The sequence below is a fragment of the Vigna radiata genome, chromosome 7 (assembly GCF_000741045.1).
Source record: "Vigna radiata var. radiata cultivar VC1973A chromosome 7, Vradiata_ver6, whole genome shotgun sequence".
Lineage (NCBI taxonomy): Eukaryota > Viridiplantae > Streptophyta > Magnoliopsida > Fabales > Fabaceae > Vigna > Vigna radiata.
Genome location: NC_028357.1, coordinates 49,563,539 through 49,579,470, shown reverse-complemented (window position 1 = coordinate 49,579,470; position 15,932 = coordinate 49,563,539). Strand labels below are relative to the sequence as shown.

The 15,932-nt window shown below is 33.7% G+C and overlaps 2 protein-coding genes across 3 annotated transcripts; one reads left to right on the top strand and one right to left on the bottom strand.

Moving 5' to 3' along the window:
- Nucleotides 1–55: 55 nt before the first annotated feature.
- LOC106767022 (GTPase Der) lies at nt 56–4,874 on the bottom strand. Its single transcript, XM_014651835.2, has 9 exons — nt 4,656–4,874; nt 4,430–4,574; nt 4,113–4,337; nt 3,630–3,889; nt 3,132–3,364; nt 1,964–2,089; nt 921–1,106; nt 522–659; nt 56–427 (listed from the first exon to the last, which is right to left on the bottom strand). Exons 1-9 carry the CDS (start codon nt 4,696–4,698, stop codon nt 119–121), a joined length of 1,665 nt encoding a protein of 554 aa, XP_014507321.1. The 5' UTR covers nt 4,699–4,874; the 3' UTR covers nt 56–118.
- A 990-nt stretch (nt 4,875–5,864) lies between these two features.
- Nucleotides 5,865–12,753, top strand: LOC106768283 (PHD finger protein Alfin1). 2 transcript variants are annotated; one of them, XM_014653338.2, is made up of 5 exons: nt 5,865–6,304; nt 6,401–6,433; nt 7,885–8,113; nt 11,892–12,018; nt 12,121–12,753. In XM_014653338.2, the coding sequence occupies exons 1-5, from the start codon at nt 6,208–6,210 to the stop codon at nt 12,391–12,393; spliced, it is 759 nt and encodes a 252-aa protein (XP_014508824.1). In that variant the 5' UTR covers nt 5,865–6,207; the 3' UTR covers nt 12,394–12,753. The 2 variants fall into 2 exon arrangements, with proteins under 2 accessions (XP_014508824.1, XP_014508822.1); XM_014653336.2 differs by having other exon boundaries at nt 11,892–12,021.
- The last annotated feature ends 3,179 nt before the right edge of the window (nt 12,754–15,932 follow it).

The window sequence follows — 15,932 nt, the reverse complement described above, 5'->3', positions numbered from 1 at the left end:
TTCAAATTCAGAATCTGGTTTTTGAACTGAGACTAAAATTATCATTAAACTACTCTAAACTCGTTTAAGAAAAATTAGAGGAATGATGGTTATGCCCTTTAATAAGAAGTCAAATTTGTTATTCAGCTAAGATATTTCTCTTGTCAGAGACAACCCTTTCGGCCACAACTCTGCCTACTGAATGACTATTCTTGCTAGTTCCACTGGTATCATTCCTAGTTACAGAACGTTGCATGATCCGTATAGGAATTCCACCCAAGTCAAAGTCCTCCTTCATGGACTTGGTTATGAACCTGATGTCTGTCTGGGAAAGCTGAGTCTTTCCACGCACAAACACAACAAATGTAGGAGGCCGTGCCTTGACCTGCGTGAAATACTTGACCTTAGGATGTGCTGCTTGGCCTTTCCAAGAATGCCTGCTCATAACCTGACCAAAACCAACCCAAAGTGAGAGTTAAAAAAGCAAATTTACTACCAATTGCATATTTTATTGTTACGAAAAGTGACGAAGGAGTAATCGCCTTTTGCAGCCAACGGTTAAGACGAGCTGTAGGTAATCTGGAACACCATTTTTCATATGTATCAATGACCTGATTCAAGACAGTGCTTCGGCCCCTTCCCTCCAATGCTGAAATGAATACAACTGGAATTCCTGTTACCTGTTGAGAAAGTCAAAAGTCAATTCTAAATCAAAAAACAAAAAATAAGTTCATTATTCGTGCCCTTAAAAAAGCTAGGGGTAAATTCGTAAGGACTGTATGATTAGTCGACGGCCTCTCATAGCACATATCTTCTCCAGTTTGTACCATGACCAACTTTGATATCTATGTCAAAGGCATAAACACTAAAAAGCCTGATGTGTAACGGTTCAATTTATTGAACTGCAAGACGTAAGTTGAACTTATTATTACATGACTGACCTGAGGTATAATTGTCTGAATTTCTTGTGGGACCACTTCCATAATCTTCTCATAGGATAATGATTTGTGTTTGCCTCTTAAAAGGTCCATCTTGTTCACAATCACAACCAGACCTCGCCCTTCTTCCACTGCCCGTCTGGCTATAACGACTTCGGCATGTTTCATACTTCGTCTGGCATTTAAAATCTGGTCAAACAGTTTTTTTTTTTTCAATGAAAAAAAAATTAGCATATAGAAAGAGAGATGAGAAGACAAATCTTTATATAGATCACACATATAAAAGAGGATATTCCGCAAAGATGCATCATAAACTTCACAGGCAATCATGCACCAAGTCCATCATAAACTTCACAGGCAAATGCACCAAGTCCATCATAATAGACAGGATAACTTCATATAAGGGGTAGGTCACATTACAGAAGGGGGTGAAATGAAACGCAGTGTGCTCATATCAGAAAGAACACAAGCTCTATGGAATATTAATTTATTTGTACATTTTACTAAACTTTCATCATTTTTTGCAAATTTTATCATTTTAGTTCTTTTTTTCCTTATATTACATATTCATTAAATGTGTAATAACTTGCTAACATGTAAAATAAAAGTTAAAAGAAGGAAAAAAAACACTTGCAAAACGATGTTGCTTTGACATTGTTTCATTTTCTTAACTTTCTTTATGACATATCGACATTCTATTACATATTTAATGGATCGATAAAATGCGAAAAATTAAATATATGATGATAAAATATAGAAAAAAAATCAGTGTAAAATTCATGTAATAATGATAATAGTTGAATGATAGAATGTGTGACTAAGCCATAAGCTTTTCAAACCAAAATCAGCAAAACCTAAGCAGCTAAGTTAACATTTTCAACCGATAAATGAATTACCAGAACATATTTTAATAGGTCCAAAGTTGTATTTATTCATAGAAACATGTGAAAAAAACTAGAAAATAGACATCGTGGAATAGCTATTTAACAAGCTAATAAATTGTCTTTATTATACCATAGTTGTATGGCGTTGTCCAAATCATGTACCTCTTCTGCATCTAGTACCAAAGCAATTATATGAGCCCGGAGAAGACTCTTCCTTGATTGCATAATGCTCAAGGATGCTGCTCCTTTCTCCTGTTTTGTCCTCTGCAACCAACCAGCAGTATCAACCTGAATGACAGCAAAAATGACTATAATTATAAAATGTAACTGAACTTTTAATATTAAATATATACTCAAGTGTATTGGCCTCGAAGCTATACCAGATTCTAAAAGAAGACCCTGATTAATTAGAGCATAATGCAGTAACTAATTCTCTTTTCTGTTTCTTACCTTAATAGAAGATATATATTCTAGAACATATGAGCTGTAAATAGTATCAGAAAGCAATAGTACAATGAGTTGTAAATAGTACAGGAATATGTCTTATTCTCCCCTTTTCTGTTATTCTTTTTTCTATATAAGTTGTAATCATTGTTCTGATGCAATACAGAAAAGATATACCAATCATTTTCTCTCATTCCTTTTGTTATTTTATTTGTTATGGTATCAGGAGCTTTTTAAAGATTCTGTCTATCAACTATGATTTTTATCATGAAGAGACCCCTCCTCCACCTCCTCCTTTTATCGACCCCAGCCAGCGACCTTCTAGTCCATTCCACAACCATCCCAGTGAAAGCCCAACCTCCGTTATCGTTACCCCTCCGTTATATTTTTATTTATTATATTTTTATTTAGTGAGTAAATAAAAATATAACTTCGGATGCCTAGAACTATGCTAAGAATCACGTTTGACTACTAAATCTAGGTACACTGTACACAATAATGTGCCAAAAATAGAGATTAAAACATTAAAAGGAAAATCAAAAGTATAGCAAGTTTGATCAAGCTCAACAGACAAATTGCACAATAGCTACTATGGAAATACATTTCAAGGGTATATGAACTTCAAAGAGAACATGCTGACTAGAAATTGCATATTTTCCAGACTGTATTTCAGAACAAAAGACATGTACATCTATGCTCACATGCACACATTAAATGGAAAAGATGCGTGTGCCAAATAGCATCTAACTTGAAGGTCAAAGAAACAGAGAACTACCATGTTTTCCTCTTACAAGCAACATTCCTACTTATATCTCTAATCTCTATCGGTCTCTGACTTTATCAATACAACCAGAAATCAAGAACCAAGACACTCAATGATGATTACCAGATAAATTGTTCTTCCTTGAAATTCAAATTGGGTTCTGATTGCATCCCTTGTTAGACCAGCTTCAGGACCCACAAGAACACGGTCTTCTTGCAACAATGCATTCAATAAGGTTGATTTACCAACATTAGGACGTCCTACAATGGCTAACTGCAATGGCAGCTTACTTTCATCAACATCAAGGTTGCTGCTGTTATCGTCGTGGTTATTTTCATGATCTCCTTCGTCCTTATCTATGATTAGTAACAATTGAATGTGGAGTTAACATAGTGATAACACAGCAACGCAGCGGTGAACTTAATGTTGACAAGTTTAAATAGCATGTTCTTCCCCCCTCTCTGTGATCACAGAAAAACTCACCAACAAATAATTAGTTTAGCAAGCCCTTCCACGTACCCAAAATGATGAAAGTTATAATAAGTGACCAAACAGTAACCTTTTAGTGGTGGTTAATAGTTACCATTCTTTGATTGCCCAATGAAAAAAGCTCTTACTTACCCTCCAAGACTCGAAGCATATAGTCCTCCAGGAGAGGCCTAAGAGACACATACAACTCATGCATGCCCAGTCCAGTCTCAGCAGATATGGCAATGGGATCCCCAAAACCCAAACGGCACATTTCATTAGCAGCTGTGGCCAGAGAATCATCGGCATCGAATAGGGATTCTGATTTATTCATGGCAACAATAGGTTTGATTTGAGGTGCATGCTTTCTTAACCATTTTCCAACCTCCAGATCAAGAGGATGAACTCCAGCTCTGGTGACCAGCCAAAGGAACACAAGCAGACTAGCACAAATTAGTACTTTGAATAGAGAGAAAGTGATAAATTAAATCTGTCTGACATGTATGATTCATTCATCCCATGCAAATTGAGGAAAGAGAAACCGGAGTATATTCTAACAAGTTGTGTGTCTGACTGAATCCAAGGCAGAGTAAGGGAATCATGGTATATGCTCACAACAGAAAACTGGAAACAAACCTTGCGTCAGTGAGGAAGAGTGCAAAGTTAGACCTTGCCAACACATTTGCTGTCATAGAAGCAGTTCTATGGAGGATAGAACCGGAAGAGGCTTCAGCTTCCAGGCCAGCAGAGTCCAAGACCCTGAATCGTAAATCACCCAGCTTGGCAACTCCTTCTCGTATGTCACGAGTAACATGATCATCAGGGGTGTTATACACCAGAGCCTCCCTCCTCCGAATCAGACTAAAACCAATAATAATTAACAACTGCCTGGGGAGCTATGACTATGACTAAGCAATAATCAAAGTTTGTGTGTGTGTATTTCAATGGCTCACCGGTTGAACAATGCAGACTTGCCCACATTAGGTCGCCCTAGAATGACGACAGTGGGGAGGCGAGAAATTTGAATTTGAGTGAAATCAAGAGGAGCAGCACGGGTACAAAACCCCCTCAGAGTGACATCCAACCGTGGTGCTGCAACTGCAAAGAAAGTGAGGAGTTTTGTTTCGTGAAGAGAATTGATAGTGACGTTACATATTGCGAAGTGAAAGGAACAGTTACCAGCGAATTTGTGGAAAAAAAGAAGCCTCCGGATGCGAGTCATTTGATCCCTCGAGCTACGCTACGAAAAATGTGAAACTTTCATAAGCACTTTAACAAACACGTTGTGGGCAGTTTACAAGACACTGCGTTGCCATGAGATGGCTCCCTAGTTTGTTTGAGTGTTTTGTTTGTCGTTTTTCAAATGTAGAAAAACAAACGTGTATTCCGTTAAATTCAAGGAACAAATAATGCTATACATATACCTTAAATACAAATTTTAAAATGTTTTTATTATACTATATTAATTGTTTTTTTTATCCAATTTTCAAATCAATATAGTTTTATCTTCACACGTAAAATTCTTGGGAATATTCAAAACAATATATCTAATGAAATGATTTTTCTTACAACCTCACTGCCTTTGCTTTTACAATATTTTTTAAAGTAAAAAATCATCTCATCATGCGAATTTTTTTGTTATTCAATCATATTATTGCCTAAATATTTTACGGAAAATACTGTTAAATTTATTAAAAACTTATCTATTTAATAAAGGTAAGTAATATCAATATTTTTACATTACCAGCATTTATTTTACTGTAAGATAAATGCCGTATTAAAGTTTTAAATTTGCTATCATTCAATGCAATTTTTATTAAATTAATCTAAAGTAATTTCAAATAAACATTATAAAAAGTAATTTTTATATTAACAATTGTACATAGTTTGAAAGATGAAACAAATTAAATAAATAATAAATATGATTGAGGAAAAATAAACATTTTAAAAAGTGTTTGATGAAACGTGAAAAGACATGACAGTTTTTAATATTTTCCAAATATATTGGTATTGTAACATAAAAGCTACAATAACGAAGAGGGAAGAGGGCGTTGTAAATAAAGTAACAAAGAAGACAATAAATATAAAAACGGTTACTTGTTAACTTTGTGTCTCTAAATAAATAAAATCGATTATTTTTTTTATTAATACATAAGAATTTAGATAGCATAAAAGAAATTTTTCTATTGTATTTGGGATTAAAAAAGCATTATATATGTAATAGAGCATGATGTATAAATAGTAAAAGAATTTATTTGTAATAAAAGAAAATAAAAAGAAAAAATAATTGTAATTGTAGAAGGTTATCAAGTAATTAATGAAGAAATAAATAAAAAATGAATAAAGAAGGAGAGAGGGTAATGTAAATATAAAGTACTAAATAATGAATGATCCTGGAGCAGACCCCATTCCGTTTTGGTTATCTCTCACTCTTTCAACTCTTTCTCTTTCTTTCTCTTTCTCTTTCTCTCCCAACCCAATCCATCATTCTATCTCTCTACAAACCACACCACCAAATTCCAATGCATCTTCCTTCTTATTTCAATCACTGCTACTATTACTCTTTCATGCTTTTGCTTCTCCTTATTTGAATTCATTTTCCCTGAATCTCTCGCTATCTCATAGGGCAAAAGCAAAACCCTAGCCTAGGATATATCTCAAACAAAAACCTCATTCGTTGGGGTGGCGTGGCTGGATAATTCAACGGCTCCACCACAGAAGAAGACAAGAAATGGAAGGAGTACCGCACCCAGTACCCAGAACTGTCGAAGAGGTTTTCACCGACTTTAAGGGCAGACGCTCCGGTTTGATCAAGGCCCTCACCACCGGTACTCTTCTTTCTTTCTCTCCTTTCTTTCTATTATTCTCTTTATTATTACACTTATCATAACATCTTCTTCTTCTTCTTCTCCTTCTTCTTGCAGACGTTGAAAAGTTTTACCAGCAGTGCGATCCTGGTGGGTTTGGGTTTTCTGCAATTAATGTCTTTTTTTTTTTTTCGTTAGCTGCTTTGTCACTCACCCTTCTTTTTTTCTGCTTTTAACATTTCCTTCGCAGCCATTATTCGTTTTTTTTAGCATTGTTACTATGCGCCAGAATTACGAATGTTGCTTCTATGGCCAAATTCATGTACTCTTTTGTGCCTTTCTCAACTGTTGCATTTCATTTCGAGTAATAATTCTACTTTTCAAAGCACGCATTTATGTCTAGCTCGCTCATCCGTTAATGTTTGAGAATTTGTATGCACTGCTTGCTTTGAAGGAGTTAGATTAACAATTTGTCCTTGGGAAGCTATTGGGAAACGCAAATTGTTGGAGGCGGACAGGTTAAGGATTTCTGATCAATTTCAGAGGAAAAAAAACTGTACAACCATTATTTCGGAATAGATAAAAAAAGTTTTAGTTTGAGGGAGTACCATTTCCCCTCTACTTCGATTAAACTAATTTCTACCCCTCCGCATAAAAAAAAAAAAAAACTAACGTCTACTACACCCTGTGTAACGCCTTAGCTAGGACAGTTGAGAGTACGCATGCGCTGCAAGGTTTGTGTGTGTATGAGACTGAGAGGGACCTATAACCCTTTCCCCCCTCCCTCCTTGGGTGTCTGAATATTTTTAATTTGATATATATCAGGCCGTTGAAGTTTCATAGTTGCTATCTGTTGAATGTGAGAATCCTCGGGTGATGTTGAACAGGTAGTAATACTCATTAAAATGTATTCAGTTGAATATGAGAATCTACTGGTGACGTTGGGCCGTTAGTAACAACCTCTCAAGTGTATTCAATTGAATGTGAGAATCTACTGGTGATGTTGACCTGATGTTAATAACGATTCAAATGTATTCATTTAAATGTGAGAATCTCCGGGTGATGTTGAACAACCATTTTGTAACAACCATTTTGTTTTCTTCCTCTACTGCAAATGTTTAAAGTTTTATGTGTTTAATGTGAATTTGATTGTCACTGTGCACAAATGTCATCACTACAAGGTTTAGTGTGAGCACTCGACTGGGTATCTTTAACGTTCGTCATGGCTTGTCGTTTCTTTCCGACTTTGGTATGTTTGAAAGTTGTTATTAATGGTTATATGAAGGGATTTTTTTAAAAAAAAATGGGAGCAAAGTATCAATTTCAAATAATTGTTTATCCTAAAAATAAAATTTCAGCAGTTGAATGTGATTTGAATAGAAAACATATAAATTGCTATTGAAGTATTTTACATGATTTGACCTCCAAAATAGGAAGAACCCAAAAGAGCCATTATTTAAAGTATTATATGAAATATGTTTTGTTAACATTATGTTATTAATTTACAGAAACTGTCTTCCTAAGTAGGAAGAACCAAAAATAGTGAGTATTTGAAGTGTTATTTTAATGTTTTTGTTAACAACATGTTATTCTCATTGTAGAGAAGGAGAATCTGTGTCTATATGGGTTTCCAAATGAAACTTGGGAAGTAAATTTGCCTGTCGAGGAAGTGCCTCCTGAACTTCCTGAGCCGGCATTAGGTATAAACTTTGCCAGGGATGGCATGCAAGAGAAGGACTGGCTATCACTGGTTGCAGTTCACAGTGACTCATGGCTGCTCGCTGTTGCCTTTTACTTTGGTGCCCGCTTTGGATTTGGTAAGAATGAAAGGTAAGAATCCCGTTCTCTATTATACACTTGCAGAACATTTTTATTCTTATTATCCTTGTTAACTTGTTTTATATTATTTATTGTAGAACTACAATCTCCTTCTAAACTTGCTTCCATCTTTTCCTTGTATTTTTCCAATAAGTATAAGGCTTTTCACAGCCCTCCTAATTTTGAACTTCTTTGATACATCTAACTTCCAGTACAAAGTTTTTGGAATAAAAGTTATCGTTAGTTGAATTACTTTATACATTACGACAGTGAGATATTGCAAGATTTTTATGTTTTTCAATAATCTATTGCAGTCCACAGTCAAAGATGAAATGTAGCAATACGAGTAAATTTTAATGAAACGCTGCACCAAATGCAAGTCATGGTTCTCTGCGTGTATTTGACTTAATTGCAGTTTTAATTCTACAGGATAAGCATACTGTGGATGGAATTGTGAAATAATAACTGATCAAGATAAATACACTTCATATCCCTCCATTCCTAAATACAAGATATTGATAGTCTTTATAGATCCCAAACCCCACATCGATCAGAGATATAACCAAGTCACAGCCTATACATAAGTACAAACCTTACTCTATAAATCTGTCACAGTCTATACATAAGTACAAACCTTACTCTATAAATCTGTTTTGAATGGTTGAATAAGCCCTAAATCCATTTTCTAAGAATAACTAATTCACATTTTTTAAGAAATTTGGTTATAATTCTGTTAGTAATGTTTAATCTGTCAGTAATTATAATATTTTCCAAAATTCTATTTAGTAAATATTATGGAAAGATAATAATTGGTGGTGTAGTTTTAATTTTAAAAATTAAACTCTTGTGCTATCAATCTTCCTAGGAGATAGGTGCGGGCATACAGCCGACTCGTTTAAGGTTTGGCCCATGAAGTCTGTTTTAAATGGGCTGGATAAATCCGGCCTACAAAATAAATGTCTTTTTTTTTCAAACCCGTAGCTTGTTTCACAAAGCCATGGTTAACTCCGCCTGTCAAACCTTTTTTTTAAAAGAAAACAATAATTTTTTTACCATTGTATGGTTTTTATTCTTTTGCATTGTTAAGCTAAATTGTGTCCAAAGTAAAACATAAAACATTAGAAGTGTTTTAAATACTGAAATTATTATAACATTTAAATTGTTTGTTCAATACTCAGTAGTTAATAATACTAACAAGAACATTTAAATTGTTTAAATACTAAAAATATGACAGCATATTTATTATTTATGGACTTAAAATAAGGCTATTTTGAAAAAAAAAAATATTATTGCAAGTGACAATTAGAAAAAGAGTATTATAGAAATGGATAGGGAAATTTCAATAAATCTCGTGTTTATTAAATTTATGTTTTGTGGTTCTTGGAAGATTGGATTTAATTCAACATAGTTCTCAAAAAAGACTTTGTCAAGTGTCGCCACAGTCTCCAAATTAATCCAGTCCTTTTAAGACAGAATTGTTATGCGCCCAATGATTGAAGGCTGAATTTCATTGGTGGTTGGGTTCAGCTGAAGAATTATATAGTTAATTGATGAGTTTGAAAGTTTTTTATCATTGTAAAGAGTATGTTGAGAGACCAAAATACTGGTTTTCTTCATGTATATCTTGTCAAGAAACCAATGGCATGACCGTTCATATTCTTTCTCACTATTTAAGGTTTATACTTGTCTATAAATTGCATGTTCAATCATTTTTTTTTCTCACCCTGCTAGATACTGACTGACCATGTCTATGCCTAAATGTATCGCCTCTGTTCTCTCTTTAACTCTTTTGTGTACAGTGACTATCTGTTTCTTTAATATTGAAAACTTTTTTTACTGTAGAGATAATCACTTGTTAAATCTGTAATATTTGTCTAGAGGAACTTCCTTTTCTGTTTTATTGGCATGATTTATGTTTTAATTTTCTCTCTCCAGTTTCAGTTTTAACTTTTCTTCGTTTTCCTTGTCATTTAACTTCACACTCTAATTGAAGTTTATACTTGTTAATAGTAAAGTATGAAACGTTGGAGTCTGGTGATATACTGTTGGTGAATATATAGGATAAACTATATTTTATATTTTTTTTTTGCCGTAGGCAAGTCAAACGAAACTAACCTCAAAAGTAAGCAAGCCAAAGCAAAATAAAGAGGGAGGAAGTTGAGCGCAACACAGAAATTAGAATTAGGTAGGGGTTTTCAAACACATCCTCCTCTAATTCACACTAAGAAGCATGGGAAAGAAAACCAATCTCACCTTCTTCCCATTTGCCTCTGTCAATACTCCATGCTACTATTGAAGCTTCTTGCTGCATTGCATCCAAATACCATGGAAATGATCCACCCTTACACAAACCTTCAAACTACCCCTAGGACCTATTCCCCCTCTGTGCCTTCATCTCCCAAACCCCATGTCGTCAACTTGTTGCTGATCAAAATTGCCTCCAAGGTCCTTAAATTCCACAGGAATAACTGTAAACCAAAGCCACAAGAAACCAAAGTCAAGCGTAAGTGATGATTGAACAGTCAATACAGCCAACCAAAGTGAATCAAAGGTTGACATAAGAAAGAAAGTGAGCAATTGGCGATAACCCAAATTTCCTTTGGGGTCAGTATATTAGAACCAACGAAACAACAGTATATTGGATGGTGGTTAAAATTGTATGGATTTAGTAATGTGTAATTAGGAAAAGGGGGTTTGGGAAAGACCCGGAGAAGACAGAGTTTTTAGTTTTGCAATTTGGGGATTCATGTCCACTTTTGATGGTGTATACAGAGAGGGTTCCTACTTGTGGTTTTGGTAGTTGGAGGAGCTCTAGAGTGGCAGCGCATGTTGATTGTGTACTTGGACAGTGGAATCAATATTGTGCGAAGTTGGTTTGTGGTTTAGTTAAATTGGTTTTCTAAGGGTGAGGGAGAAGGAACTGACTGAAATTTTATAGAAAGTGCTTATGGTCCGCATGTAAAGTGGCTTTGGAGCATGGTAAGAGGCTACTACCATACAATGGTGGGTTTGGAAGGTGACACGGTAAAAGATCTCGATGTATACATGATAATGTGGCAAATTATTTGCCTGGTCGTCATTTAATAATATTATGACAGCATGGACTAAAAATAACAATGTGAATAAATCAAAAATAGTTGTTTGTGGCTTCTTTAAACTTTTGAAAGTCCCCCATCGTTGGTAGGGATACTGCAGCTTTTTACTGGTGAATTGTGCAGGAACATGGATGCTTAAATCATAAAAAACGAAATGTATCACTAATACTAAAGTTAAAAGACAAAGAACAGCTTTGGGAGTTATCTTACGGACGCTGTTGAAATTATTTATAGGGTTCTAGCTATTGGGGAAAGAAATTAAGAATACACAAATTTGAATAGTATTCTCTTACGTGTTGAGAAATACTGTGATGCAGTCAATATATTAGTTGTAGATATTTTCTATATATTTGAACTAAGGTCAGTTACTTATATTCTTGGGTATATTTGAGCCTCCCATTGGTCCCTTTAGTCTTTGTACGTTGGCAGTGACTCAATGTAATATCTGAGTAGAAAGTTAGTCCGAGTGAATTCAATACCAGAGTCGGGAGATAAATCATGTATCTTTCACGGAAAGTTTGGTCCTTTGGGATATGGAGGGTGAGTAAAACAAAATGAAAAAAAAAAAAAAAAGACTCAAGGAGCGCATGAAGAAAAAGTACACTGCTACAAATCTTGAGAAACTTGGTTTGAAGTTCGTATATGATATTATTTTTGAAGGTTCTTCTAATTTTGGTTCGAACGGATATTTACAGGAAAAGGCTTTTCCAGATGATAAATGATCTGCCAACAATCTTCGAACTTGTGACTGGAAGTGTTAAGCAATCAAAGGATCAACCAGCTGCTCACAACAATGGTAGCAAATTCAAATCAAGTGGAAAGGTGGTATGTAGTTTTCAATCATTTCTTAATTTATGTTTGTATGGCTGCCCTTGTGTGGAAAGTCACTTCGGTCCTCCTGTTTTGGATGCTTCCTGTTAACAGTCCCGTCAGTCTGAATCTCAAGCCAAGGGGATGAAGATGTCTGCACCACCTAAAGAGGAGGATGATAGTGGAGAGGAAGAAGAAGAAGATGACGAACAAGGTGCAACATGTGGTGCTTGCGGTGATAATTATGGCACTGATGAATTCTGGATCTGTTGTGATATGTGTGAAAGATGGTTCCATGGTAAATGTGTTAAAATCACTCCCGCTAAGGCTGAGCACATCAAGCAATACAAGTGCCCTAGCTGCAGTAACAAGAGGGTTAGAGTTTGAAAGCTCTAACCTTTGGACCCATCAGCAATTAAACAGACAAGATTTAGAATGTTTGATAACATTTTTACCAGTGAAAATTGCTTCCTGTTCTAGTCAATGGTGCACTTTAATGACTATGCAGATGGAATTTCAAGTTTTGCTACTGTGTTCATTCCTACTGTCTAATCTTCTTGGGAATTGTGTTAAGTAGTCATTGACAAAAAAGATATTATATAAATATATTATGCAGTTTCTGATTTTGATTAATAACATTATTTACTTCTGCATTATAATGTGGTGGGAGCCACGGTTACATAGTGTGGCTTCAACGGAATTCAATTCCAAGATCGGTAGTGCCCACAAAGGGGCTTTGATATTGCCTGAGCCGGTTTTTAGTTTTGTTAGTCTAATTTTCTCTCATTTTGAGGAAGGAAAAGCAAAAGGACAAAGATGTTATGTAGAACGAAATATTGTTTCCCATTATTGGAGGCTAGTCTTGTTAGCAGGTTCCCTTGTGATTAAATCAAGAAGGTTCAAATTGTTTTCATGCTTGAATTCAACCACTACGGAGGAAGTAATTTTTTTACTCCTTTTTGTGTCGTTTTTGGTGAATACTAGAATGAACACAATTTGAATATCGATTCGAGGTTGTCACAATATGCTTATAATGCTTGTTTTGGAACCGATATTCCGCTCCCAATTTTAATAGTGTGAAAAGAAAAATTTGAAGCAAAATTTAAGCTGTTCCAATTATCAAAATGTACAAAAGGTTTACAACTACGGATAACATTTAAATTAATGTGCGGTGGAGTATTCGTTTATCAAATGCTAACAATTATTATGTTATTTTATTCTATATAATCCTACATAATTCCCAAAGTTGTTTAAATAAACCCAGGCTAATTCATTTCTTCCTGCATAATTATTATGTTATGTTTAGAAGACGCATGTTCATGCTCATTTCCTCCTGCACTTTCATAATTCATTTTTCCGTGCACATAATTCAATTTTCACACAAATAATTTATATTTTTGAATGTACAATTTAGATTAAAAAATACATTTTAGATTAAAATATAAATTTTGTACAATTTGAAATATAACAATTTATAAAATGCATGAAGAAATTTATAGAAATTCAAAAAATATTTTGATCCACACATTTCAAAGTACAAACTTTATATTTTAAATTACACAATTTAGAATAATTTATGGAGTGCAAAGAATGCAATAAGAAACTGTCCATGTTTGATGCTTAAAGTTTACTTTCAATACTTTTTTTTTCTTACGAAGAAAGGCCTTGGACCAAATTACAAGCAAACAGCACAAGGGATTCAAATCCCTGTAATCTTATTAATAAAAGTACATAATTTATTGGATTATCTCTAGAATAAGAGTTATATTATAAAACTTTATTTTGTTTGAGTCCTACTAGGTTACATTCTTTTTTACAACTTTTATGAATAGTATAAGACCTAAGTAATAAGTTTGACACTTTGATGTATTGAGAATCTTCTTATCAAAAACCTTCTCTTCAAGAACAAATAATATCATAGATCATGATGATAATTAGTAATATTTTTCTAAAAGAAACATTGATGCATTAATGGAAAGTTAAAACAATTGTTCTAGCTTCTCGTGTGCGTGCTCTTTATCAAGTTGCCATAAGCTATGGCAATGAATTCGATAGATCAGATAAGTAAAAAAACGGGATTATAAAGTGAAAACTCTTTAATTTTCATTTAAGAAGATGGGTGAAATAATTAATGGTGATGAGTAGCTTTTAGCATTTACTGTACTCTATTTGTCTTTGTCTCATCAATTTTGATGGGCTTTGCCAATTGAAATCTTATAACCAAATCTATACATTCTTTCATTCTCTTGTTGGTACTTACTATCCTTTTTTGCACATATCATATTTGGTTGGAGGTGAGGGAGAAATGCCCAAAAATAAAACCAACGAGTTCATCATCTTGTATAAAATGATGAGAATTTTTTTTTTTACTTTTGCATATAATAAATGCAGGTTAATTTTGTTAGCTTAACTTGAATACTAATTGACTCATATACCTACGAGTTAATGAACATAAATAAAATTTTAAAAAATTATATAGATGTTGTAATAATAATTTCATTTTAATGTTTTATATTTTATTGTAATTTGTGATTCTATTATTAATATAAAATTGAAATAAATTAAGTAAACATAATATTACTATCACATCAATGTCAAAGTTAAAAATTTTATAAAAAATTATGGTTTAAACTATAAAAAGAATTTAACAATTAATGTTAAATACAAACAAGAAAATCAACTTAAGATTGAAATATTAAATGAAAAAATACGGTAATACGGAACATGTTTAAACGGAATAAAATGCTCAACCTGCATTCTCATCCTACCCTACCCAATATTATTACCATTTACGCAATTTTTGTAAAAAACGAAGCCACCGAAATACAAAAGCTTTATTGAAGTAAATTATTGAATTAACTTATGCACTTATCTTTTTTCTTTTTCACGATATGCTTGAATCATAATTTGTTCGATAACAGTGCATGTAAATCCAGTTTTCTAATTTTTTTTTTTAATATATATATATATATATATATATATATATATATATATATATATATGTATATTTCTATTTTGAGTAAATTTTTTTATTCAGTAGATATATTTTACTAGGTTTTAGTAGAAAAAAATATTTTTATATTTATAGATTCAAATTTTAAGGTCAAGAGTATTTGAATAATTTTGATTCTCAAAACTAAAAAATAAATAAGAAACTGTTAAAACAATTATGGGAAATAATTCTCTCATTCATTCATTCATATTTTCCTTCTCAAATGAGGTACATTTATATAAGCAATATTAACAGCTTATACTTAAAAATAGGAAACAACTTAAAAATAGGAAACAACTTAAAAATAGAAAACAACTTTAAATATTTAAAACTTATTCTTAACTAAGTGCAACAATAATTTAAATTCAAATTCTATTTTCAACACTCCCCCTCACGTTAGGGCATGAATATCACTCATGTCCAAAGTGTTAATGACTTCTGCAAACACCCTTCCACGTCTAACACCATAGCCAAAAATCACCGTGGTCTGGACATCCTAGGATACCTTCATACACAACATTAGTTTGAGGAGAGGGGAGAGTCCAATATAGAGAGGGAAAACCATGTTGTGTGATGGAGAAAGATCGTTGGAGAAAGATCGTTGTTGCGGAGAGCTGTATCCCAAATTTGATGGGCAGATTCAAGGCGGATAAACCGCTGCATCAACGGGGGTTCCTAGTTATCATAGGTTGGGTCATCAATGGAGGGTTTCGTCACTGTGCTAGTGAGATACCCGATTTGTTTCGATCTCCTATCAAGAATAACAGTGATAGGAAAGGAAGAATTGTCTTGCTCAATGATAATATTGGAGGACGGAGAAGAAGTGATAAATGGTGAGGAGGTGAAAGCGTTATCCATGGCTAAATTGAGAATTTAGGGATTGAAAACAGTACGAAAGTGAATACAGGTGTTCCCAAAATTACACACAGGTTAA

What these genes read in the sequence shown, in the direction of transcription:
- LOC106768283 (XM_014653336.2), top strand. Translation starts at nt 6,208, where the DNA reads ATGGAAGGAGTACCGCACCCAGTACCCAGAACTGTCGAAGAGGTTTTC. An exon ending in GATCAAGGCCCTCACCACCG is followed by an intron (nt 6,305 to 6,400) that starts GTACTCTTCTTT and finishes TTCTTCTTGCAG; the next exon opens with ACGTTGAAAAGTTTTACCAG. An exon ending in TCAAATCAAGTGGAAAGGTG is followed by an intron (nt 12,022 to 12,120) that starts GTATGTAGTTTT and finishes TCCTGTTAACAG; the next exon opens with TCCCGTCAGTCTGAATCTCA.
- LOC106767022 (XM_014651835.2), bottom strand. Translation starts at nt 4,698, where the DNA reads ATGACTCGCATCCGGAGGCTTCTTTTTTTCCACAAATTCGCTG. An exon ending in TTCAGACAATTATACCTCAG is followed by an intron (nt 660 to 920) that starts GTCAGTCATGTA and finishes CTTTCTCAACAG; the next exon opens with GTAACAGGAATTCCAGTTGT. An exon ending in TTAACCGTTGGCTGCAAAAG is followed by an intron (nt 428 to 521) that starts GCGATTACTCCT and finishes GGTTTTGGTCAG; the next exon opens with GTTATGAGCAGGCATTCTTG.